We start from the raw sequence: 27726 nt of genomic DNA on the forward strand, positions 1-27726 counted from the left end.
GAGCACTGTACTAAGCGCTTCAGAAGTACAAGTCGCCAACACATAGAGACGAAAGAAAGAGCACAGCTTGGGAGTCACAGGACTTGGGTTCTAATCCCGGTTCCGCCACTTTTCTGCTGTGTGACCTTGGGCAAGCCGTTTAACATCACTGTGCTTAAGTAACCTCCTCTGAAAAACGGGGATTAAGACCGTGAGCCCCATGTGGGACACCCCGATTACCTTGTATCTACCCCAGTGCTTAGAACAGTGCTTGGCACATAGTAAGCGCTTAACAATTAATTCTATTTATTTTGATGGTATTGACACCTGTCTACTTGCTTTGGTTGGTTGTCTGTCTCCCTCTTCTAGACTGTGAGCCCGTTGTTGGGTAGGGACCGTCTCTATATGTTGCAGAATTGTACTTTCCAAGCGGTACTACAGTGCTCTGCACACAGTAAGCGCTCAATAAATACAATGGAATGAAAGAATGAACAAATACCACAATAATCATAATAATAAACAACACAATAATATTATTATATATTAATATAATATACAATAATTATAATATAATATATAAGATATTATATAATAATATTATATTATTATTACGAGCTTACAATGTAGAGGGGGAGATAGACATTAAAATCAGGTGGGAGAATCAGAATAAAAAATGGAATATTCACTTGACGATATCTACACATATTACATACGGAGTAAGAGAGGGTGTCAGTGAATATGCTAGTGACAGAGGTGGCCATTGCTTTGATGCCACTCAGGGAGAAGCAGCATGACATAGTGGATAGAGCCTCGGCTTGGGAATCAGAAGGCCATTCATTCAATCGTATTTATTGAGCGCTTACTGTGTGCAGAGCACTGTACTAAGCGCTTGGGAAGTACAAGTTGGCAGCATATAGAGACGGTCCCTACCCAACAGTGGGCTCGCAGTCTAGAAGGGGGAGACAGACAACAAAACAAAACATACTAGCAAAATAAAATACGTAGAATAAATATGTACAAATAAAATAAATAGAGTAATAAATACATACAAACATATAGACATATATTCAGAACACTGGAACACAGTATATAGTAAGTGCTCAACAATACCTTAAAAATAAAAGGAGCTTCCACTTTAAATCGGGATGTTTATTTTCCTCAGTAATAATAATATCATTTATTAATCCCGGCTCCACCGCTTGTCTGCTATGTGACCTCGGGCAAGTCACTTCACTTCTCTGGGCCTCAGTTCCCTCATCTGTAAAATGGGGATTAAAACTGAGAGACCTATGTGGGACAGGGAACGTCCAACACAATTTGCTTGTCTCCAGCCCTGTGCTTCCTACAGTGCCTGGCACAGAGTAAGCGCTTAATCATAAGCACTTAGTACAGTGCCCTGCACACAGTAGGCGCTCAATAAATACAATTGAATGAATGAGTGAATGAATGAATGAATGAATGGCTTAGTGGTGTGGCTTGGTTTATGCAACCAATATTCTCTTCTGCTCTGCTCCCTAGCAAAGCCGTCCTTGTCCACACTATTACATTCGCAGGTATTTTGGTTTGATAGCATGTTAGCGTGGCTCAAGGGAAAGAGCACGGACTTTGGAGTCAGAGGTCATGGGTTCAAATCCCGGCTCTGCCACTTGTCAGCTGTGTGACTTTGGGCAAGTCACTTCACTTCTCTGTGCCCCAGTTACCTCATCTGTAAAATGGGGATTAAGACTTTGAGCCCCCCGTGGGACAATCTGATCACCTTGTAACCTCCCCAGTCCTTAGAACAGTGCTTTGCACATAGTAAGCGCTTAATATTATTATTATTATTGTTATTATTATTATTCTCATTAGCAACCCCAGATAAGTTGCTGTGGCGGTGCATAGGATGTTTGTGTGGTCTGTTTATGAGCATATTGAGGTCCTCAATTAGTCACGAGCACCTTCTGTGTGCAGAGCACTGTTCTTAGCATTTGGGAGAGCAAAGTAGGATTCCTCTCCTCAAGGAGCTTCTAGTCCAACAGGGGAGACAGATGGTTGAATGGGAGCAGAGCTAGTACAGATAACAAAATCCAGAAACTTCATTATAGCTAATAGTATACCTCATTAAATATTTTACTCATTCATTCATTCATTCAATCGTATTTATTGAGCGCTTACTGTGTGCAGAGCACTGTATTAAGCGCTTGGGAAGTACAAGTTGGCGCTCAAGTTGCTAGTAACAGATTTTATGATTTAAAAGTTTCATCATATCTTTGCCCACTCTTTGAAAGGTTTGTAAGCATTAAAAAAATAGAAAAGTAAACTCATCCTTACTCTTTTTGTATTTTTCTATTTTTTAAAATGTAGATAAAGTTAATCAGGTAGGACATAGTCCTTATAAAAATAATAATAAAAATAATGGTGGCATTTGTTAAGCACTTACTATGTGCAAAGCACTGTTCTAAGCGCCGGGGAGGATACAAGCAGCGTGGCTCAGTGGAAAGAGCCCAGGCTTTGGAGTCAGAGGTCATCGGTTCAAATCCCAGCTCTGCCACTTGTCAGCTGTGTGACTTTAGGCAAGTCACTTAACTTCTCTGTGCCTCAGTTACCTCATCTGTAAAACGGGGATGAAGACTGGGAGCCCCACGTGGGACAACCTGATCACCTTGTAACCTCCCCAGCACTTAGGACAGTGCTTTGCACATAGTAAGTGCTTAATAAATGCCAGTATTATTATTATTATTATTAGTATTGTTCTCTCCCAAGCGCTTAGAACAGTGCGCTGCCCCACAGTAAGCACTCAATAAATAAAGCTGACACAAAATAAGTGCTTAACAAATGCCATTTTAAAAAAAATACATGCTCTTGATTAAGACTGTGAGCCCCCTGTGGGACAATCTGATCACCTTGTAAGCTCCCCAGCGCTTAGAACAGTGCTTTGCACATAGTAAGCGCTTAATAAATGCCATCATTATTATTATTATTATTACAAGGTGATCAGGTGGTCCCACGTGGGGCTCGCAGTCTTAATCCCCATTCTACAGATGAGGTAACTGAGGCCCAGAGAAGTTAAGTGACTTGCCCAAATTCACACAGCTGACAAGTGGCGGGGCTGGGATTAGAACCCATGACCTCTGACTCCCAAGCCCAGGCTCTTTCTGCTGAGCCACGCTGCTTCTCGTGGGGCTCATCCCACGTGGGGCTCACAGGCAGGTAGGAGGGGAGCAGGTAATGAATCCCCATTTTACTGTTGAGGAAACTGAGGCACAGTTAAGTTAAATGTCTTGTCCAAAGTGACTCAGTCAGTCAGTCAAGTGTATTTATTGAGCGCTTACTGTGTGCAGAGCACTGTACTAAGCGCTTGGGAAGTACAGGTTGGCAACATATAGAGACAGTCCCTACCCAACAGTGGGCTCACAGTCTAAAAGGGGGAGACAAAACCGAACATACTAACAAAATAAAATAAATAGAATAGATATGTACAAGTAAAATAAATAAATAAATAGAGTAATAAATATGTACAAACATATATACATATATACAGGTGCTGTGGGGAAGGGAAGGAGGTAAGATGGGGGGATGGAGAGGGGGATGAGGGCAAATGGTATGATTAGAACCCAGGTGTCCTTTATCCACTAGGGCATACTGCTTTCCCTATTTCCCGTGCCTGGGTCTGTAGCCTTTAAGCACTTAATAATCACCCCACAGCAGTTACGTCCATCATCTATTTTAATGTCTGTCTTCCCCTCTAGACTTTTAAACTCATGGGCAGGAAGTGTGTCTACCATCTCTTTTTATTGTACTCTCGCAAACGCTCACTACAGTGCTCTTCGTACAGAAAGTGCTCAATAAATACCATCGATGTATTGACGGGAAGCAGCGTGGCTCAGTGGAAAGAGCCCGGGCTTGGGAGTCAGAGGTCATGGGTTCAAATCCCGGCCCTGCCACTTGTCAGCTGTGTGACTCTGGGCAAGTCACTTAATAATAATAATAATAATAATAATTGGCATTTGTTAAGCGCTTACTATGTGCAAAGCACTGTTCTAAGCGCTGGGGAGGATACAGGGTGATCAGGTTGTCCCACGTGGGGCTCACAGTCTTAATCCCCATTTTACAGATGAGGGAACTGAGGCCCAGAGAAGTTAAGTGACGTGCCCAAGATCACACAGCAGACATGTGGCGGAGTCGGGATTCGAACCCATGACCTCTGACTCCAAAGCCCGGGGTCTTTCCACTGAGCCACGCTGCTTCTCTAACTCAACTTCTAACTTAACTCTAACTTAACTTCTCTTGGCCTCAGTTGCCTCATCTGTAAAATGGGGATTAAGATTGTGTGAGCCCCACGAGGGAAAACCTGATCACCTTGTATCCCCCCAGTGCTTAGAACAGTGCTTTGCACATAGTAAGCGCTTAACAAATACCATTATTATTATTATTATTATTGATAGGTCAGTTGGTTAGGATTGGAGACCCGGTGAAGACAAGGAGCGTAGAGCGGTCAGATGTCTTGGGTTAGGAAATTAGGTTCTCCACTACGCGGATTATGGCCAAGGGGACTTCCTTTTTGGCCTATCCTCTTTGGCACAAAATACACCCGTACTTCCAGCTTTAGTTTTGAAGTTGCAGAGTTGCAGACCACCATAAGGATGATTTAACAACCCACAGTAGAAAAAACTAGGCAGATGGCATCAGAACAAGTGCAGTAATCTCCTCCGTTGAGGGGAGGGGGCAAAGTGGGTGTGGGGTGAAATTTTTCTTTCCCAGCTTTGATTTGCGCATGTGTTATATTGGTAAAAGGATGAAAACTGATTTTCCTTTGTTTTCTTTCAGGCTCGGCTTCCCAGAGCGAAGAGCGATTATGCGCGTTCAAGGACCCCTATCAGCAGGACCCAGGGATTGGTGAGAGTCGAATCTCTCATGAAAACGGCACCATTTTGTGTTCAAAGGGCAACACCTGCTATGGACTCTGGGAGAAATCGAAAGGGGACATCAACCTTGTGAAACAAGGCAAGTGCTGCATCTTTCATCCGTTCAATACTGAACTCTTGGGGATACGACAATAAGCAGACACATTCTCTGCCCACAGTGGGCTTACGGTTTAGAGAGGGGGAGACGGACATTAATAGAAATAAATAAATGACAGATTTGTAAATCAGTGCTGTGGGGCTAGAGGGGGGATGAATCAATCAATCAATCAATCAATCGTATTTATTGAGCGCTTACTATGTGCAGAGCACTGTACTAAGCGCTTGGGAAGTACAAATTGGCAACACATAGAGACAGTCCCTGCCCAACAGTGGGCTCACAGTCTAAAAGGGGGAGACAGAGAATAGAACCAAACATACCAACAAAATAAAATAAATAGGATAGAAATGTACAAGTAAAATAAATAAATGAATGACGGGAGCAAGTCAGGAAGACTCAGAAGGGAGTGGGAAAAGAGGAAAGTGGGGCTTAGACAGGGAAGGCCTCATGGAGGAGGTGGGCCTTCAATAAGACTTTGAAGTGCTTTTGTTTATTTGGTGTTGTGTTGGGTGCTGAATTAACCAGCATGGAACAAGAACTCACCTCCCTTCTAGGAAAATAATGAATATAAAACCCCACAAGGAATTAAAACCCTCTCCCGATTGTTTTATGAATGTTACTTTGTAGGTTGCTGGTCCCACATTGGAGACCCCCAAGAGTGTCACTACGAAGAATGTGTAGTAACAACCACCCCTCCCTCAATTCAGAATGGAACCTACCGTTTTTGCTGCTGTAGAACGGATTTGTGTAACGTCAACTTCACCGAGAATTTTCCTCCCCCCGACACAACACCTCTAAGTAAGTCAAGGCCTTCGGCTGTCATTGGTAAATCATTCCAATTTTACTGAAGAGACCAATTCTTTTCGAGCCTACCAAAATATTCCTTGTAAGTTCATCTACCAACCCATCGTCTTTATCGAGCGCCTACTCTGTGCACTTGGGAAATACTATTGATTGATGTACTTCTCACTAGTCCTTTTTTTGCATTTGTGTTCTCAGGCCAGAAGCAAAATCATTTTTTAATGTTTCATATTTTATTGATGCGTTTTTGTTTAAATATTTAAAACTCGTAGCAACTGTGAAAATCAGAATGGGCCACCCACCCAGGGCAAGACAGGAAGAATTTCGATTTGTTCTTCCATTTCCCATGCTACTCTTCCATTTATTTTTTTTTCTCACTTTTATTTTCTCTGGTACTTAAGTTTCTCTTTCTGGCCTTTCCTGACTTCCTGCACTTGTCCGCAGGAAGACAGGCAAGCAAGTGGTCCTCATCGATAAATATTAGAGAAGGAAATGGGTTTCTCTCTTTCTTAAAGTGAATGAATAAAAGAGTTTTATGTAATGTCTCACACCCCTTTGAGTGATGGTTAATACTGTTGTCACAGACAGCGTGTAGGCAGCATCAGTTTTCACACAGATAGGTTTGGCAAGATTCTGCTGGCGTGGTTAAATTTCATTTTTGTTGAGGAGAATCCAATTATGACTTGTGAGTCCAGCTACTTGAGGTGCCTCGTCTTGGCAGTCTTACGTGTTTCTTTACATTGGATGATTCACTTTGCATAACCAGTTGAGTGTCTGCTTTTTAAGTAACCTAAATAAGAATAGCTTGTTTTTGAATAGAATGTCAAATATTCAAGCAGCAAATTGGAAGTGTCTGGCCAAAAAGAAAAATAAGTTGCATGTGTAGGAGTTGGGAGAAAAGTGAAAATGAGACTGCTAAAAAGCAGAACGCTTCAGTTCCATCCACGAGGTAACTTTCCAAAGTGCAGAACACGTACTATGCTTGTTACTGAACGAGTAGTTAATGAGCATCTATCTAATGAACATCTGGAGGAAGAGAATCACTGAAATGCGATAACATTTTGTTAAGCAGGTAGCGAGACGCTAGTAATATTATTTCCCGAGGAAGAGGAGGACAACGCATACTGTAATCGCCATTGCAAAAAGCACCATGGTAACCACCGCCTTCCCTCCCATAAAGGAGGGTCTCCGCTCCAGGCGTCCTCCGTGCTTACTGGCCCGGGGAAAAAAGCTGTTCCCACATGTTTCCAGACTCCTCCATCCCATCCGAGAAAAACACCGTGGTAACCGCTGTCTTCCCTCCCATGGCCAAAGGTCCCCGCTCCCAGCACGCCTCGTGTCCGCCGGGCTGGGGCTAAAAGCTGTTCTTGTGTCCTCTCGGACTCCTCCATCCCCGCTGAAGCATTGAGCCCATTCTGAGTATTTGTTTGGGTTGTGTGTTAATGTTTCTTCGCTCCTGATGTGTCTGTCTCCAGTCCCTTCACCCGCATTTAGACTCTTAGACACCGAACCCAGCCAGGAATTGGGTCTAATTCCCACTTTTGTATTCTCTCCCAGCATGTGGCTCGCAGTGAGCACTTAATAACCACTATCATTACTACTCCCCCGGAACATTTCCATCCTTGGGTTGCAGTGGAAAACCCAAATCCCATTCCCGGGGCACGGTTTCCGCCAGAAATTCTCCTCGTGTCCCAGTTTTCCTTCCCCTTCTGAAATCTGTCCAAATCCCCTTCCTCAGAGGGGATGCCGAGCATGACGAGCCAAGCCGAAGGTTGGCTGTTGCCTTCAAGATCAGGATCGATAGCGTTCACTGAGGATGCAAAATTAAACGCTGCCACAAAATTCTGTGATATAAGGCGGCACACGGGCCGGGGATTTAATAACAGACGCAGAAGTAGAAAATCCAATCAAGGAGGCAAGCGTGCATAGCCCTTATGACTGCCTATGTGGTACAACTGTGGGATAATAATAATAATGGAATTTATTAAGCGCTTACTATGTGCAAAGCACTGTTCTAAGCGCTGAGATGAGGCCTTACCTCAATCTGAGGGCCTTCCGAGCTGCAGGGCTGCAAATCAGTGGTACTTACTGAGCATTTGTGTACAGAGCACTGTACTAAACCCCTGAGAGAGCTCAATATGACAGAGTTGGTAGATGCGATCCCTGCTTCTAAGGTCCCATTTACCTTTCCGAACAGAGAAGCAGCATGACTTTGTGAGAAGAGCACAGGCCCGGGAGTCAGTTGCTTGCTGTGTGACCTTGGACAAGTGACTTAACTTCTCTGTGCCTCGGTGTCCTCAACTGTAAAATGGGGGTGAAATACCCGTATCCCCCCCACACTTAGACCGAGACCCATGTGGCCCTTAATAGAGCTGCCGTTTCATATTAAGCCTTATTTCTAAAGCTTTATAATCAGCATGTTTAAATTTACATAAATTCAGAATCTGAGCTCGTAGTGTATTAGTCTGGAAGTCATTTGTATTATTAAAAACAAGAGGAAAGTAAATTGAAGGTCTTTTTTTTCTATCCAGGATCTAAAAAAAAAAGCAAATAACTTGGGCAGTATGTATTTCCATCTGTTCTTTGTACTTATGCATTTCAAAATAAAGCGAGGAGTCTTTCCAGTTTAAGCATAATTTTTTGTCCTTAATTAAAAATGCAGCATGGCCTAGTGGAGAGAGTGGAGTCTTTATCTTCTAGGCTGTGAGCCCATTGTTGGGTGGGGATTGTCTCTGTTGCTGAATTGTACTTTCCAAGCGCTTAGTACAGTGCTCTGCACACAGTAAGCGCTCAAGAAATACAATTGAAGGATTCCTGCAGGGAGGGTGAGAGGTTGGGAGCAGCTCCAGGATCCTGGTGCTGAGGAAGAGGCTCAGGGCTACATAGCATTAATAATAATAATGATATTTGTTAAGCACTTACTGTGTGTCAAGCCCTGTTCTAGGCACTGGGGTAGATACAAAATGCAGTCCCTATCCCACAATAGGGCTCACAGCCCTGTTTTACAGTCTTAATCCCATTTTACAGGTGAGGGAACTGAGGCCCAGAGAAGTGAAGCGATTGGCCTCAGATTACACAGCAGAGAAGTGGCGGAGCTGGGATGAGAACCCCGGTCCTTCTCACTCACGGGTCCGTGCTCTATCCACCAGGCCATGCTGCTTCCCAAAGTGGGGAGTTGTGGCGCTTCTGCCAGATTTCTGCTCCCACGTGTCTCTCATTCCCGGGGCGAGTCCCAACGGAGCGAGGTGAACAGGGGATTGGATGTGTCGGGGGGTCCGGGCTCACGCGAGAGGGGTCGAGGGAGAGGGAAACTAGAGCAAACTAGTCACTTTGGGCAAGTCACTTAACTTGGCTCAATGGAAAAGAGCCCGGGCTTCAGAGTCAGAGGTCATGGGTTCGAATCCCGGCTCCACCAGTTGTCAGCTGTGTGACTCTGGGCAAGTCACTTCACTTCTCTGGGCCTCAGTGACCTCATCTGTAAAATGGAGATTAAGACTGTGAGCCCCCCGTGGGACAACCTGATCACCTTGTAACCTCCCCAGCGCTTAGAACAGTGCTTTGCACATAGTAAGCGCTTAATAAATGCCATTATTAATTAATTAATTAACTTCTCTGTGCCTCAGTTACCTCATCTGTAAATTGCGGATTGACTGTGAGCCCCACGTGGGACAGCCTGATCACCTTGTAACCTCCCCAGCGCTTAGAACAGTGCTTTGCACATAGTAAGCGCTTAATAAATGCCATTATTATTATTATTATTATCTTCCCAAACAAAGCTCCCCCTTCTCCCCCCCCCTCGCCCCAACTCGCTCCCTTTGCTCTACCCCCCTCCCCGCCCCACAGCACCTGTGTATATATGTCCATATATATAATTCTATTTATTTAGATTAGTGCCTGTTTTACTTCTGCTGTGTCTATAAGTATCTCTGATTCTTTTTATATTGATGCTATTGATGCCTGTTTACTCTATTACATGTCTATTACATACATTTACATATCTATTCTATTTATTTTATTTTGTTAGTATGTTTGGTTTTGTTCTCGGTCTCCCCCTTCTAGACTGTGATCCCACTGTTGGGTAGGGACTGTCTCTATATGTTGCCAACTTGGACTTCCCAAGCGCTTAGTACAGTGCTCTGCACACAGTAAGCGCTCAATAAATACAATTGATTGATTGATTGATAGAGCAGCTGGGACCCCTTCTCATTCGGCCTCGGCGGCTGCCAGGGGAAAACCATCATCCGCTACCAGATTTAGAGAAACGATGAGAAGGGAAAGCTTCATGGTGATGGAGAATCTGGACCAGAGAAGTCAAACAACTAGTCTGTAGGCAGTATTCGGACTGTATTAGACTCCCATCCAGACAGATTGGGATGTATTTCTAAAATACAGCCCGAGTGACCTGAAAAGAGAAGAATAAAGAGGGGTGATGGAGAAAAGTAGAAGTCAGGGCAGCCTGATGTTTCCCGTAGATTAGCTGAGAATTCCAAAGGAATATTCAATTAGATTTCTTAGGCAATTCGGGGTGGCGGGGGGTGCTTTTTTCTACCCATCTCTTCCTTTTCTGCTTTTCAGCCCAATCAATCAATCAATCAATCATATTTATTGAGCGCTTACTGTGTGCAGAGCACTGTACTAAGCACTTGGGAAGTACAAGTTGGCAATACAGAGAGACAGTCCCTACCCAACAGCGGGCTCACAGTCTAGAAGGGGGAGACAGAGAACAAAACCAAACAGGCTAACAAAATAAAATAAATAGAATAGATACGTACAAGTAAGACAAGTAAGCCCGAGCCAGTTTACCAGAATTTTCCTAAACCGAAATTTGGCCCTCCGGCCTGACACTCTAAATCCCAGTTTCTTGGCTTGTGAATGAAGCATGTCCCCTGGGAAAGAATCAAAAGCTTTCCTGAATGGAATAGTCAGGACATCTGTTACTGTCTCCCCTGCTACAAGGGCAGTCACTGTAATATGGGAGACGAGATTGATTTGACATAATGTGCCTTTCAGAAATCTATGTGATAACCTGATTCCCTGTGATCCACAGTAGTAATTGACAAGATAGGCCCCCTGACCTGGATCTGGCCCAGTTTTAGCCTTTCTGGACAAATGTGGCTCTGGAAATGAAGATGGGTGAGTGAGCACGGGGTTTTGTCAAGATCTTCACTCATTCATTCAGTCGTATTTATGGAGCACTTACTGTGTGCCAGAGCACTGTATTAAGCGCTTGGGAGAGTACACTATAACAATAAAAAGGCACATCCCCCGTCCTCATCGTTCTTACAGTCTAGAGGGGGAGACAGATAATAATAAATAATAATAATAATGATGATGATGGTATTTATTAAGCGCTTACTATGTGCAAAGCACTGTTCTAAGCGCTGAGATATGCACATAAATGCTGTGGGGCTGGGAGTGGGGACCTGAAATATCCCCATGCGAAGGTCAGCCCAAGTTCTCAGACTGGGCATCTAGATATACCCAACAAGCCTGTCCCTGCCCGTTTGCTGTAGACTTCTTACCCTTGAGGAGTAGTGGATGGAGCACGGGCCCGTCAGTCGGAAGGTCATGGGTTCTAATCCCGGCTCCACCCTGTGTCGGCTGCGTGACCTTGGGCAAGTCACTTCACTCCTCCGTGCCTCAGTTACCTCATCTGTAAAATGGAGATTGGGAGTGTGAGCCCCACATGGGACAGGGACTGTGTCCAACCCGATTTGCTTGTATCTACCCCAGTGCTTAGTACAGTGCTGGCACATAGTAAGCAGTTAATAAGTACTATCAGTATTAATAATAATAATATTATATTAATTAATAATATAATTATATAATTACATTGTTATATATGATATAATTATAATAATTATTATTAATCATTATTAATAATGATGGCATTTATTAAGTGCTTACTATGTGCAAAGCACTGTTCTAAGTGCTGGGGAGGTTACAAGGCAATCAGGTTGTCCCACGGGGCTCACAGTCTTAATCCCCATTTTGCAGGTGAGGTAACTGAGGCACAGAGAAGTCAAGTGACTTGCCCAAAGTCACACAGCTAACAATTGGTGGAGCTAGGATTTGAACCCATGACCTCTGACTTCAAAGCCTGGGCTCTTTCCACTGAGCCACGCTGCTCAGTGTAGCCCTTGGTTAGATCCAGTCCCTGTCCCATATGGGACTCACAGATTAAGAAAGAAGGAGAATAGGTATTTAATCATCATTTTACAAATGAGGCACAGAGAAGTGATATCAATCAGTCAATCAATCGTATTTATTGAGCGCTTACTGTGTGCAGAGCACTGTACTAAGCGCTTGGGAAGTCCAAGTTGGCAACATATAGAGACGGTCCCTACCCAACAATGGGCTCACAGTCTAGAAGGGGGAGTTATGATTTGTCCAAGGTCACATGGCAAGTGGGAGAGTCAGGATTAGAACCCAGGTCTGCTGACTAGTAGGCGTGTGCTCTTTCCATTAGGCCACGCTGCTTCTCTGTCTCCACATCGGGGCAGAACAGCTGATTCAGATGGCCACGCCAGGAGGGAAGGTGTTTTAAAGGTTAGACTTTAGTGATTAAACCACTGAGTGAGACCTCCTTTCATTTATATGTTGCCAGCTTGTACTTCCCAAGCGCTTAGTACAGTGCTCTGCACACAGTAAGTGCTCAACAAATATGATTGATTGATTGATTTATAGAGCTGTGGATCAATCTGGCAGCTGGGTGCCTTGGGATAAACCAACACCTCCAGCCGTGAATAGTGGCCCCAACAGTCTAATTATCAATCAATCAATCAGTCATATTTATTGAGCGCTTACTGTGTGCAGAGCACTGTACTAAACGCTTGGGAAGTCCAAGTTGGCAACATATAGAGACGGTCCCTACCCAACAGTGGGCTCACAGTCTAAAAGGGGGAGACAGAGAACAAAACCAAACATACTAACAAAATAAAATAAATAGAATAGATATGTACAAGTAAAATAAATAAATAAATAGAGTAATAAATATGTACAAACATATATACATATATACAGGTGCTGTGGGGAAGGGCAGGAGGTAAGGCGGGGGGATGGAATGACTAGCATATACAGAGAATACGCAGAGAAGCAATGTGGCCCAGTGGAAAGGCTTGGGATTCAGGGATCTCGGGTTCTAATTCTGGCTCCGCCACTTGTCAGCTGTGTGACTTTGGGCAAGTCACTTAGCTTCTCTGGGCCTCAGTTCCCTCATCTGGAAAATGGGGATGAAGACTGTGAGCCCCTCATGGGACAACCTGATTACCTTGTATCTCCCCCAGCACTTAGAACAGTGCTTTGCACGTAGCGCTTAACAAATACCAACATTATTATTATTATTATTCTCTGTGCCTCAGTTCCCTCATCTGTAATCTGTAATCTGTAATCAAAATAATTTTAATTTTAGGGATTTGTGAGGGACAATGCGGAACAATTACTCTATTTACTCTATTACTGTATTTGTTTATTTGTTTATTTTACTTGTACGTATCTATTCTATTTATTTTATTTTGTTAATATGTTTTGTTTTGTTCTCTGTCTCCCCTTTCTAGACTGTGAGCCCGCTGTTGGGTAGGGACCGTCTCTAGATGTTGCCAACTTGGACTTCCCAAGCGCTTAGTACAGTGCTCTGCACACAGTAAGCGCTCAATAAATACGATTGATTGGTAGATTAAAATGGGGATTAAGACTATGAGCCCCATGTGGGACAACCTGATTGCCTTGTAGCCCCCCATCAGCTTAGAACAGTGCTCGCATATAGTAAGCACTTAACAAATACCATCATCATCATTATTATTATTATATTCATTCATTCAATCGTATTTATTGAGTGCTTACTGTGTGCAGAGCACAGTACTAAGCACTTGGAAAATACAATTCAGCAATAAAGAGAGACAATCCCTGCCCACACCAGGCTTACAGTCTAGAATGGGGGAGACAGGGATCAAAACAAGCAACAGGCATCAATATAAATAAATAGAATTTTAGCTATTAGACATATATACATAAGTGCTGTGTAGTGGGGGAAGAGAAGCAGCGTGGCTCAGTGGAAAGAGCCCGGGCTTTGGAGTCAGAGGTCATGGGTTCAAATTCCGGCTCCGCCAATTGTCAGCTGTGTGACTTTGGGCAAGTCAATTCACTTCTCTGTGCCTCAGTTCCCTCATCTGTAAAATGGGGATGAAGACTGCGAGCCCCCTGTGGGACAACCTGATCACCTTGTAACCTCCCCAGTGCTTAGAACAGTGCTTTGCACATAGTAAGTGCTTAATAAATGCCATCATTATTATTATTATTAAGAGCCAAAGCAGAGAGTCGAGGTGACGTGGTAGACAGGGGGAGCTTATGATTATTATTTTTGGAAATTATAAAACCAACCAAAGTTGCCCGGATGAGCGAGGCTAAACTCGGTGATTTTGTTGTTTTAAAGGTGGCAGATGGGATGGATGGGAGAGAGGGTCTCTGTCAGGATTTCCCCGGAGCCAACAACTCTGGGAAAGTGGAGGGAGGGGGCCATCATCATCATCAACATCAATCGTATTTATTGAGCGCTTATTGTGTGCAGAGCACTGTACTAAGTGCTTGGGAAGTACAAGGTGGCAACATCTAGAGACAGTCCCTACCCAGCAGTGGGCTCACAGTCTAAAAGGGGGAGACAGAGAACAAAACCAAACATACTAACAAAATAAAATAAATAGAATAGATATGTACAAGTAAAATAAATGAATAAATAAATAAATAGAGTAACAAATATGTACAAACATATATACATATATACAGGTGCAGTGGGGAAGGGAAGGCTATTTATCAGGGCTCCTTGAGTTCTCAGAATTACAGCGGAAATCTTGATTCACATGAATGAACTGCAGTGCAAATCTCATGATGAGAGGGAGGGAAGACAAAGGAACTATTGTATTAAGCAGCCACCTGATTAAGTTGGATTTAATGAGCCCTAATTTGGAGGAGTATTTGGGGGGGAATTTATGAATGCTCAACTTCAGGTTTCACCCCTCCTAGTTAGTGGCCCAAGATAGTAAGGCTATGCAGTGCTGTTATCAAAAGAGAAACTGAGAAAATCAAAGACTCTGCAATCCCAATTTGCAGGACAGGTATCGAATAATAATAATAATGATGGCATTTGTTAAGCGCTGACTATGTGCAAAGCACTGTTCTAAGCGCTGGGGAGAATACAAGGTAATCAGGTTGTCGCACGGGGGGCTCACAGTCTTAATCCCCATTTGACAGATGAGGTCACTGAGGCCCAGAGAATCAATCAATCAATCAATCGTATTTATTGAGCGCTTACTGTGTGCAGAGCACTGTACTAAATGCTTGGGAAGTACAAGTTGGCAACATATAGAGACAGTCCCTACCCAACAGTGGGCTCACAGTCTAGAAAAGTTAAGTGACTTGCCCAAAGTCACACAGCTGACAAGTGGTGGAGCCGGGATTTGAACCCATGACCTCTGACTCCCAAGCCCGTGCTCTTTCCATTGAGCCACACTGCTTCCAAACCGCTACCCTGCTCATTCAAGGTCTCATCCTATCCCGTCTGGACTACTGCACCAGCCTTCTCTCTGATCTCCCATCCTCGTGTCTCTCTCCACTTCAATCCATACTTCCTGCTGCTGCCCGGATTATCTTTGTCCAGAAACACTCTGGGCATATCACTCCCCTCCTCAAAAATCTCCAGTGGCTACCAATCAATCTGCGCATCAGGCAGAAACTCCTCACCCTGGGCTTCCAGGCTGTCCATCCATCCATCCCCTGACCCCCTCCTACCTCACCTCCCTTCTGTCCTTCTCCAGCCCAGCCCGCACCCTCCGCTCCTCCGCTCACCGTTAGGCCTCGTCCTCGCCCGTCCCACCGTCGACCCCCGGCCCACGTCCTCCCCCTGGCCTGGAATGCCCCCAATCCCTCTGCCCATCCGCCAAGCTCGCTCTCTTCCTGGAGAAGCTCTGGAGAAGCTGCTGTGGCTCAGGGGAAGGAGCCTGGGCTTTGGAGTCAGAGGTCATGGGTTCACATCCCAGCTCTGCCAACTGTCAGCTGTGTGACTTTGGGCAAGGCACTTCACTTCTCTGTGCCTCAGTTACCTCATCTGTAAAACGGGGATTAAAATTGTGAGCCCCCCCGTGGGACAACCTGATCACCTTGTAACCTGCCCAGCGCTTAGAACAGTGCTTGCACATAGTAAGCGCTTAACAAATGCTATTATTATTATTATTATTACAGGCGGCTAAATCCCATCACCGGCCTCCCCTCTCCTTCCCGCCGGCCTGCCGGGCCAGCGTTGCCGTAGCCCATCTCAATCAATCAATCAATCACTCAATCTTATTTATTGAGCGCTTACTGTGTGCAGAGCACTGTACTAAGCGCTTGGGAAGTCCAAGTTGGCAACATATAGAGACAGTCCCTACCCAACAGTGGGCTCACAGTCTAAAAGGGGGAGACAGAGAACAGTCTCCTTCGGAACTGGGCCCGGGAGAGCGGCCAAGGCCAGGCCGGGGGCGGGATGGGGGGAATTGCCAAAGTTCCCAAAGTCCCTGCTTTCAGCTGTGGCACCAGGGAGCCCAGCGCTGAGAGGAGCAATGACAGCAGGTAAGATAAGCGTCGCCCTTTGTCCCTCCATTTCCCTGGTCATGGCTCTGTCCCTCCGTCCATCCTTGTCTCTGCCTTCTTTCCCTCCCACCAACCCCTGTGTCTCCCTGACGCTCCCCCCAGCCACCATCCTCCCTTCGCCCCCACCCTCATTGGGAGTGCTTTTGTTAGTAGCGATGAGAGGCATCTCACTGAAAACCGTAATTATGCCAAGTTTCTGGAATGTGTTTCAATCAATCAATCAATCAATCAATCGTATTTATTGAGCGCTTACTTTGTGCAGAGCACTGTACTAAGCGCTTGGGAAGTACAAGTTGGCAGCATATAGAGACAGTCCCTACCCAACAGTAGGCTCACAGTCTAACATCATCAGTCTTTTAGACTGTGAGCCCACTGTTGGGTAGGGACTGTCTCTATACGTTGCCAATTTGTACTTCCCAAGCGCTTAGTACAGTGCTCTGCACATAGTAAGCGCTCAATAAATACGATTGATGATGATCATAGGGATAGCTCTCCCCCAGAAAAGTAATCCGTTTCAGCTTTGAGGAATTCTGGCAGGATGGTTCAGCATTCCACTAGTTGTATTAAGATCTTGTTGTAGTAGAGAAGCAGCGTGGCTCCGTGGAAAGAGCCCGGGCTTTGGAGTCAGAGGTCCAGGGTTCAAATCCCGGCTCCACCAGTTGTCAGCTGGGTGACTTTGGGCAAGTCACTTCACTTCTCTGGGCCTCAGTTCCCTCATCTGTAAATGGGGATTAAGCCTGTGAGCCCCCTGTGGGACAACCTGATCACCTTGTAACCTCCGCAGCGCTTAGAACATTGCTTTGCACATAGTAAGTGTTTAATAAATGCCATTATTATTATTATTATCTTTTTCCATATTATCCTAAATGAAAATAATATGGATAAGCTAAGTTAAAAGTCTCAAAAAAAGTGACGCCTTACCAACCGTAGCATGGCCTAGTGAATAGATGTGTCTGGGAGTCAAAGGGACCTGGGTTCTAATCCTGGCTCCGCCACTTGTCTGCTGTGTGACCTTGGGCAAATCACTTCACTTCTCTATGCCTCAGTTGCTTCATTTGTTCATTCATTCATTCAATCGTATTTATTGAGCGCTTACTGTGTGCAGAGCACTGTACTAAGCGCTTGGGAAGTACAAGTTGGCAACATATAGAGACGGTCCCTACCCAACAGTGGGCTCGCAGTCTAGAAGGGGGAGAATTTGTAAAATGGGGATTAAGACTGTGAGCCCAGTGTGGGACAGGGACTGTGTCTAACCCAATTACCTTGTATCTACCCCAGTGCTTAGCACAGTGCCTGGCACATAACACTCAACAAACACCATTATTTTTATCATCATTATTATTATTATCCTCTGTATAATGAATTTGGGAATTCTTGGCTAAATGTCACTGTATAAGTATCAAAGGATGCAATTATTTACTTGTGTTTGGATTATTCATTAAGCTGGTTTTTAGGTCAAATTTGTGAAAATCAGGCAGCATTTTGATACAGGGACATTTTGAAAAGCTGGATTTTAATTGATGCCACTGTGAAGTCTAGAAATATTAGTCTTCGTAGAGTCTTCTGGATCGTATGCTCATTTTGGGCAGGGAATGTGTCTGCTAATTCTGCTGTATTTTACTCTCCCAAGAGCTTAGTACAGTGCTCTGCACATAGTAAGTGTACAATAAATACCACTGATTTCTTGATTTGTCTGTAGAAGCAATGTTGGGCATCTCACCCCTACCTCACCAAGAGGGCAAAATTTTATTCTGAAGTTACAGTTGACTTAAAAATAACAATCAGTGTTTGTTCTTACTGAGGTTTTGTTTATTTCTGGTTTAATGAAATGATTCATATAGGTTAACAGCTAGGTCGGAAATTGCACATTGGAAAGTGACAGATAAATTGCACGGAGGGCAAAATTCTAAATATTTTACATAACCAGCGGCATGGACTAATGGAAAAAACACAGGATTTAGGAATCAGCAGAGCTGAGTCCTAATCCCAGCTCTACTATTTGTCTGCTGTCTGATCCTAGGCAAGTGGGAAGCAGCATGACTCAGTGGAAAGAGCCTGGGCTTTGGAGTCAGAGGTCATGGGTTCAAATCCCGGCTCCGCCAATTGTCAGCTGTGACTTTGGGCAAGTCACTTCACTTCTCTGTGCCTCAGTTACCTCATCTGTAAAATAGGGATGAAGACTGTGAGCCCGCTGTGGGACAACCTGATCATCTTGTTACCTCCCCAATGCTTAGAACAGTGCTTTGCACATAGTAAGCGCTTAATAAATGCCATTATTATTATTATTGACTTCTCTGTGTCACAGTTTCCTCATCTGAGAGCTCACCTCCTCCAAGAGACCTTCCCAGACTGAACCCCCTTTTTCCTCTCCTCCTCCCCATCCCCCCCACCCTACCTCCTTCCCCTCCCCACAGCACCTGTATATATGTTTGTACAGATTTATTACTCTATTTTATTTGTACATATTTACTATTCTATTGATTTTGTTAATGATGTGCATTTAGCTTTAATTCTACTTGTTCTGACGATGTGACACCTGTCCACGTGTTTTGTTATGTTGTCTGTTTCCCCCTTCTAGACTGTGAGCCCGTTGTTGGGTAGGGACCGTCTCTATATGTTGCCAACTTGTACTTCCCAAGCGCTTAGTCCAGTGCTTTGCACACAGTAAGCGCTCAATAAATACGGCTGAATGAATGTATAGTGGGGCTTAAAATCCCAGTCCTCCCTCTCCTTAGTCTCTGAGCCCCGCTGTGGGACAGAGACTTTTCAATGAGATTGTTATTTATCTATCCCAGGCACAATCCTTGGGACCCAGTGAGCACTTATCATCATCATCATCATCAATCGTATTTATTGAGCGCTTACTATGTGCAGAGCACTGTACTAAGCGCTTGGGAAGTACAAATTGGCAACATATAGAGACAGTCCCTACCCAACAGTGGGCTCACAGTCTAAAAAATATTAGTCTAAAAAAATAAAAAAATTAAAAACACATCAAATATTACAATCATATTAGTACTATTAGTACATAGAGGAGGGGAATAACCAAGGATAATATAATTTAGTAAATTATATAAATTCCCCCGCCTTAATCTCAACTGCTCATGCTGTCACTCATCTTTTCAAGTGATAAAACTGTACTTTACAGTCAAATTCCTCGATTCACACTGCACTTGAATATGTTCTTCCTCCCCTTTATAGCATCCCCAGCTGCTACTTCAAAACTTTCACACCACCTAAGCACTAGGGAAGTTTTTATACATGTCTTATAGACTCCCTTATTCCTCACTGCTGTAACTTAAGTGTTGGTCTTCCTGACTAGACTAGGTTGTAAACTCCTTGAGAGTAGGGACTGTGCCTTCCAACTTTGTGGGACACTCCCAAGCCCTTAAATACGGGCTTAGCACACAGTTGGGGCTCAATTAATGTGATTGGTTTTGACTGACGAACCAGTTTTTTTAGTACCATTCAGACTAGCAAAAAAAAAAATCACAAAGTCAGAGCAAAGCTTTTGGACATAACTAATTTCATTAGCCAAGAGCATTTTACATTTGTACTATGAAATCCCATCCTCAATTCTATGCAAGGTCAAAATCCACTTTCTTTAGAAAGTGGAAATTGAATAAAGATTAGGAAATAATTGGTTTCCTCCAGAGTGACCCTTCCCTTCCATGGTCTTCCAGTTCCAGAATTGCTCCTCTCTCTCTGGTTCTCCCTAACACACAGCACATGCAGTTTCCTATCTTTTCACCGTATTTTTTCATTTGGAAAATTTGGATAGGCTGAATAGTCAATATCTGCATGATACACGAAAGCATTCAGAATCAAGCTTCACTTTGAATTATAAGAGCAATTTACCTGCCTCTTCAACAGACGGTTAAATCAGTTTCTGGCAGGCTTGAGTATAGACAGGTTTAAGATACCCATTTTTAACTCCCTTTGGTGTGAAGGTTTTGAAAAGACATTTTGCAATCGTTTAGAACCAACCTAGTTCTAAAATAGCTCCACCTGAGATGAATAGAAAGTTCCCGCAGACCTTTGCTTTTTGGTGTGTCCTCCACTAATCCCTTTGCCTTGCCAAAAAAAATTCTCCTCAGTGTTTCTCATCTTTTCCCGCACATGGAGGAGGAGGAGGAGTTTTTTCAGTCTTGTTTGTGGCTGTGGCTCCTTTGCTCAATCGAAGGAAGGGTTGAAACAGGAAAGTGAACTCTACCCTGCTTTTTTGTCCCAAATAGTGAAAGAGGGCTAGGATTTCCTGCCTCTCAATAGCAGTGAAATGATTGATTCTGTTTAAATACTCCTCTTAACCGAAGGAGAGATGAGGCAGTGTGGCGGAGTGAGCGAGTGGTTTAAAACCGACGGTGAGGAGTTTCTGTTTGATGCAGAAGTGATGGGAAACCACTGTAGGTTCTTTTGAAGAATGGGGAAACGTGGCTTGGATAGCTTTTTAGGAAAGATCTGGGCGGCAAAAATGAAGAATGGACTGAAGGGGGGAAAGAAAGGAGGCAGGGAGGTCTCAGTCCTATGAGAAGGACTGAGTAGTAGGAAACCCAAATTTGAATCCCACCCCTACCATTGGCCTGCTCTGGTCCCTTGAAAGTGGCATTATTATTATTATTATTATTATTACAGTGTTATTATTATCATAACAACAATAATAACAATTATTATTGTTGTTGTTGTTGTTATAATTGTACTTGTTAAGCACTTATTATATGCCAAGCACTATTCTAAGCACTGAGGTAGATACAAGTTCATTCATTCAATCATATTTATTGAGCGCTTACTGTGTGCAGAGCACTGTACTATCAATCAGTCAATCAATCGTATTTATTGAGCACTTACTGTGATCAGAGCACTGCACTAAGCGCTTCGGAAGTACAAGTTGGCAACATATAGAGACGGTCCCTAACCAACAGTGGGTTCACAGTCTAGAAGGGGGAGATGGAGAACAAAACCAAACATATTAACAAAATAAAATGAATAGAATAGATATGTTAAAGTAAAATAAATAAATGAATGGAGTAATAAATATGTACAAACGTATGTACATATATACAGGTGCTGCGGGGAAGGGAAGGAGGTAAGGCTGGGGGGATGGAGAGGTGGAGGAGGGGACTGTACTAAGCACTTCTTTAATCAGGTTGGACACAGTCCCTGTCCCGCACGGGGCTTACACTCTTAATCCTCATTTTACAGATGAAGTAACCGAGGCCCAGAGAAGTGAAGTGACTTTCCCAATTTCACACAGCATACATGTGGCAGAGCCGGGATTAGAAGCCTTCCCTGGCTAATCCTTCATGTCCCCTACTTGCTCTCCTTTCTGTGTCACCTATGCAATTAATATGCATATACATACATATACATATATTCTGCCGTTTTCCTTATCTGTAATTTATTTTAATGTCAGTCCCCCCTACTAGATTGTAAGCTCCTTGAAGGCAGAGATCTTACCTTCCAACCTTATTGAATCATACTCTCCCAAGCCCTTAGTACAGTGCTGTGTACCCAGTAAGTACTCAGTAAGTACCATTGATTAATTAATAATTTCGGTATTTGTTAAGTGCATATTAGGTGCCAAGCAAATGACTAGGTTGGCTAGAGAGGAGCATAGCATTTGAGCTGGGGTGCAGTGGGAGAGGAGCAAGAATAAGTCAAGGAGAGAGAACTGATTGAGGTCCTGGGAGTCAGAAGACCCGGGTTCTAATCCTGGCTCTTCCAATCTCTTGCTGTGTGACTTTGGGCAAGTCACTTAACTTCCCTATGCCTCAGTTCTCCCGTTCTCCTTCCTATTTAGACGGTGAGCCCCATGTGGGACAGGGACTGTGTCCAACCTAATTCACTTGTATCCACCCCAAAGCTTAGAACAGTATTTGAAACAAAGTAAGCATTTAACAGGTACAATAATAATAATAATAATAATAATAATAATGGCATTTATTAAGCGCTTACTATGTGCAAAGCACTGTTCTAAGTGCTGGGGAGGTTACAAAGTACTGTGCTCAACATCATCATCATCAATTGTATTTATTGAGCGCTTACTGTGTGCAGAGCACTATACTAAGCGCTTGGGAAGTACAAGTTGGCAACAGTGAGTGGAGTTGTTGCCACATAATAATAATAATAATAATGGCATTTATTACACTTAGGTATAAGTTCATCAGGTCAGACAGAGTCCCCCCGTCCCGTATGGGGATCCCAATCTAGGTGGAAGGGAGAAAGGCAGGGATGTTAGATGGCCTCTTCAGAGCCATCACACAGGCTCCTCAAGCAGGCTTGGCTACCCTCGGAGGCAGAATCTTGGGCTTAATGGACTCCTGTTGTAAGTCTACGACAGTGGTTCTTTTCCTCTTCATGTACTTATGGGAAACAACTTGGCCTAGTGGGAAGAGCACTGGCCTGGATGTCAGAGGGCCTGTGTTCGAATCCCGGCTCTGCCACTTGTCAGCTGGGTGAGATTTTGGGCAAGTCACTTCTCTGCGCCTCAGTTCCCCTCATCTGGAAAATCAATCAATCACAGTTATTGAGCGCTTAATGTGTGCAGAGCACTGTACAAAGAGTTCACTGTAGCACAGTTGGTAGACACATTCAGTCATTCAATCAGTCATGTCTGTTGTCTCCCTATGTCATGTCTATGTCTCCCCCTTTTAGACTGTGAGCCCACTGTTGGGTAGGGACTGTCTCTATATTTTGACAACTTGTACTTCCCAAGCGCTTAGTACAGTGCTCTGCACACAGTAAGCGCTCAATAAATACGATTGATCGATTGATTATTGAGCACTTACTGTGTTCAGAACACTGTAATAAGCGCTTGAGAGAGGGCAGTACAACAATAAATAGAAACGTTCCCTGCCCACGGTGAGCTTACAGTCTGGAGTGGGATTCCATCCCTGTTCTCCGTTTTACTTAGACTGTGGGCCCCACATGGGCCTGAGGATCTTGTGCCTATCATTCATTCATTCAGTCGTATTTATTGAGCGCTTACTGTGTGCAGAGCACTGTACTAAGCGCTTGGGAAGTACAAGTTGGCAACATATAGAGACGGTCTCTACCCAGCAGCGGGCTCACATTCTAGAAGACTGTCTAGCAGCCTATCCCAGCTCTTAGTACAATACTGGGCCCAGAGTAAGCAGAGTGGCTAGAGCCCAGCCCGGGAGTCAGAAGGTCATGGGTTCTAATCCTGGCTCCACCAGTTGTCTGTTGTCTGACCATGGCCAAGTCACTTCACTCCTCTGTGCCTCAGTTGCCTCATCTGTCAAATAGGAATCAAGACTGTGAGCCCCACATGGGGCAGGGACTGTGTCCAACCTGATTTGCTTGCATCCAGCCCAGTGCTTAGTACAGTGCCTGGCACATAGTAGCACTTAACAAACACAATTATTACTATTAGAGAAGCAGCGTGGCTTAGTGGAAAGAGCATGGGCTCTGGAGTCCTAATCTGGGTTTTCATCCTGGCTCTGCCACTTATCAGCTGTGTGACTTTGGGCAAGTCACGTAACTTCTCTGTGCCTCCCTTATCTCCTCTGTAAAATGGGGATTAAGTCTGTGAGCCCCATGTGGGACAATCTGATTACCTTGTATCTACCCCAGCGCTTAGAACAGCTTGGCACATAGTAAGCACTTTACAAATACCATCACTATTATTTATTACTATCGTTTATTATTATTAGTGCAGTGAGAAGACACCTCACAGGCAGCCAGTCTGTGCGGTCCCTTGAAAATGTGACCACCAGAAATAGTGATGCCTTGGGATCTTTTTTCCCCATAGATTTCTCCACAGCTAGTGAAACTCTGCTCTAGAACCAGCCCTGATATACAAGCCCTGCCCTACAGGTAAATACAAATTACCCTAAATCCTTCCCCACCTCTCAGCCCTTTTCTCTCCCCTGCCCCGAGCAGCTTTCCCCCCAGTCTTTCGTTTTCCCCACTTGGTCTGATCTTTTCTGCACTTCAGTTTCCTCAACTGTAAAATGGGGATTCAATCCCTGTTCTCCCTCCTACTTGGATTGTGTCCAGCCTGATTAATTTATGTCTACCCTAGCATTTAAAACAGGGCTTGACCCAGACATAGTAAGCACTTAACAAATACCATAATGATGGTAACGTCAGTCCCAGCTGCCGGTACCACACTGAGCATGAAAGGGATGGCCAGGTTCATGCAGCTGGAAGCCAACCCCACCTCCAGTAATTGGATATAACATCACTGTAGACAGGACTACCATCCTCTCTGTCTCACAAGCCCATAACCATGAGAAGCAGCGTGGCTCAGTGGAAAGAGCCCGGGCGCTGGAGTCAGAGGTCATGGGTTCCAATCCCCACTTCTCCACTTGTCAGCTGTGTGAATTTGGGCAAGTCACTTAACTTTTCTGGGCCTCAGTTACCTCATCTGTAAAATGGGGATTAAGACAGTGAGCCCCCCGTGGGACAACCTGATCACCTTGTAACCTCCCTAGTGCTTAGAACAGTGCTTTGCACATAGTAAGCGCTTAATAAATACCATCATTATTATTATTATGGCATTATCCTTGGTTCCTCTCTCTCATTCAACCCACATAGTCAGTCTATCACTAAATCCTGTCGATTCAACCTCCTCAGCAGGGCTTAAAATCCTTCCTTTCCTCTCCATCCAAACTGCTACCATGTTAATCCAAGCACTTATCCTACCCCGCCTTGATTATTGTATCATTCTCCTTTGCTGACCTTCCTGCCTCCCCTCTCCCCCAACTCCTGTCCATACTTCACTCTGTTGCCCAGATCATTTTCCTACAAAAACGTTTAGTTTATGTTTCCCCACTCTTCAAGAACCTTCAGTGGTTGCCCATCCACCTCCACATCAAATGGAAATGGCTTTAAAGCACTCTGTCAGCTTGCTCCCTCCTAGCTCTCGTCGGCACCCTCCTTCTACAACCCAGCCCAAACACTTAGCTTTTCTAATGCCAACCGATTCCCTCTACCTCAGTCTCATCCGTCTTACCACCGACCTCTCACCCCCATCCTGCCTCTGCCCTGGAACTCCCGTCATCTTCACGTCCGACGGACAACGATTCTCTCCCTCTTCAAAGCCTCTTTAAAGCCCATCTCCTCCAAGAGACCTTCCCTGACTAAGCCCTCTTTTCCTTTTCTTCCACTCCCTTCTGCCCTTCTGTATCGCCCTATCTCATTCCCTTTATTCATCCTCCCTCCCAGCCCCACAGCACTTATGTACTATTGGTAATTTATTTATATTAATGTCCGTCTCCCCCTCTAGACTGTAAACTCATTATGGACAGAGAATGTGTCTATTCTGTTGTATTCTCCCAAGCACTTATTACAGTGCTGTGCACACGGTAAGCACCCAGAAAATACGATTGATTGGGCGGGGCTTACCGTTGCTGGGGTAACAGCCGACATCATCATCATCATCAATTGTATTTATTGAGCGCTTACTGTGTGCAGAGCACTGTACTAAGCGCTTGGGAAGTACAAGTTGGCAACATATAGAGGCAGTCCCTACCCAACAGTGCGAACGTATCCCTGGGTAGGTGTAACTTGCATTTTTCCTGCATGGAAAAATGAGAGGGTGGGCTTGCTTGGGTTGGACGCGGGGAAAGCCGTGATACAGGAGAAAGTGGAAATAAAGACTGGGATTAAACAGTTCTGAATTATTCACCGACTAAATGGTCCATGGGCTCTCCAGACTCTTGGAATTTCTTCATCCTTCCCTCCCATTGTCCATCTTGACACTTCACTCACTGCTTATTGGCACTCTAACCAGAGAGAGATACGGTGAAAAGGAAGGGGAAGAAGGGGAAGGAGTTAAAATTTCAATTTGATATTTTTGTCACTTCATCAAATAATAATAATAATGATGGCATTTATTAAGCGCTTACTAGGTTCAAAGCACTGTTCTAAGCACTGGGGAGGTTACAAGGAGATCAGGTTGTCCCACGGGGGGCTCACAGTCTTAATCCCTATTTTACAGATGAGGGAACTGAGGCACAGAGAAGTGAAGTGACTCGCCCAAAGTCACACAGCTGACAATTGGCAGAGCCGGGATTCGAACCCATGACCTCTGACTCCAAAGCCCGGGCTCTTTTCCACTGAACCACGCTGCTTCTCTGTTAACGGTTCCAATGCTCATCTGTTAACGGTTTGGTGGAGAGAACGTCAAATTTATTGGCTGAAATAAGATTTGGGGATTAACTCTGGATTCCTCCTTCCCTCCTTCTGTCAACTATTGCCACATGTAATTGAGGGTTGTCTGAACCAAACTTCACAGTATTTAACTGTATTTTTTATCTTTATTCCAGTTTTGCCTTTTTTTTCGATTGAAAAGCTATCAAAACCAAAGTTAATGTGGGAAGGGTGTTTTTTGTACATTTGACCCAAAAGCAAATCAGACTTGCTCTTTTCTCCTTCTTTTGGAAGTGTGCGAGCCGAATGTGAATGTATTTAGGATAACTCTTTCTGGTATTTATTTTCATTTTCTGATAAAAGCTCTTTATCTTGCTCTTGTTTTTAGACATTTGCTTTAAATGTTTATTTTTTTAATGCAGCACTGCAAATGCTGGCGATTAAAAGGCACAGCTTTTGTAGGTATTAGCTCTTAGAGTGAAGGCAACGATTTGCGGTTAGCTGGTATCAGTTTCTAACCCTCAGAATATTGGTTGAAAAATTGGTAGAACGTTTTTTGCCCTTTTTTTTACCATTCAATTCTGGGCCTCAGTTTTCTCATCTGTAAAATGAGGATTCAGTGCCTGTTCTTCCTTCTACTTAGACTGTGAGCCCAGTATGGGATGGGGACTCTGTCCAACCTTATTATCTTGTATCTACTCCAGCGCTTAGAACAGTGCTTGGCATATAGTAAGTACTTGACACGTAGTAAGTGTTTAACACATACAAGAATAATCATCATCATCATCATCAATCGTATTTATTGAGTGCTTACTGTGTGCAGAGCACTGTACTAAGCGCTTGGGAAGTCCAAGTTGGCAACATATAGAGATAGTCCCTACCCAACAGTGGGCTCACAGTCTAAAAGGGGGAGACAGAGAACAAAACCAAACATACCAACAAAATAAAATAAATAGAATAGATATGTACAAGTAAAATAAATAGAGAATAATAGTAATTATCATTTAGTAATTCTGCAGCGTAAATAAAAGGATTGGTGGGAAAGGTGTTCAGTCCTATTTGTTGAGCATTCACTCAGTTCAGGGTACTGGGGGAGTCCAGTAGAGTTAGTAGGCATGATACCTGCCCTCAACTCTTTGACTTTATTTATTCATTCACTTCAGTCGTATTTACTAAGCGCTTGCCGTGTGCAGAGCACTATACCGAGCACTT

At 44.1% G+C, this 27726-nt stretch overlaps 1 protein-coding gene across 1 annotated transcript in view; it reads left to right on the plus strand.

Annotated features, from left to right (window-relative positions):
- BMPR2 (bone morphogenetic protein receptor type 2) overlaps window positions 1-27726 on the plus strand; it is a 292094-nt gene that overhangs the window by 151080 nt on the left and 113288 nt on the right. The window contains exons 2-3 of the mRNA XM_038749003.1: window positions 4786-4962; window positions 5608-5778. Of these exons, the coding sequence (XP_038604931.1) occupies window positions 4786-4962; window positions 5608-5778 (348 nt within the window). The remainder of the gene's footprint in view (window positions 1-4785; window positions 4963-5607; window positions 5779-27726) is intronic.

The sequence above is a fragment of the Tachyglossus aculeatus genome, chromosome 7, assembly GCF_015852505.1.
Source record: "Tachyglossus aculeatus isolate mTacAcu1 chromosome 7, mTacAcu1.pri, whole genome shotgun sequence".
Classification (NCBI taxonomy): Eukaryota; Metazoa; Chordata; class Mammalia; order Monotremata; family Tachyglossidae; genus Tachyglossus; species Tachyglossus aculeatus.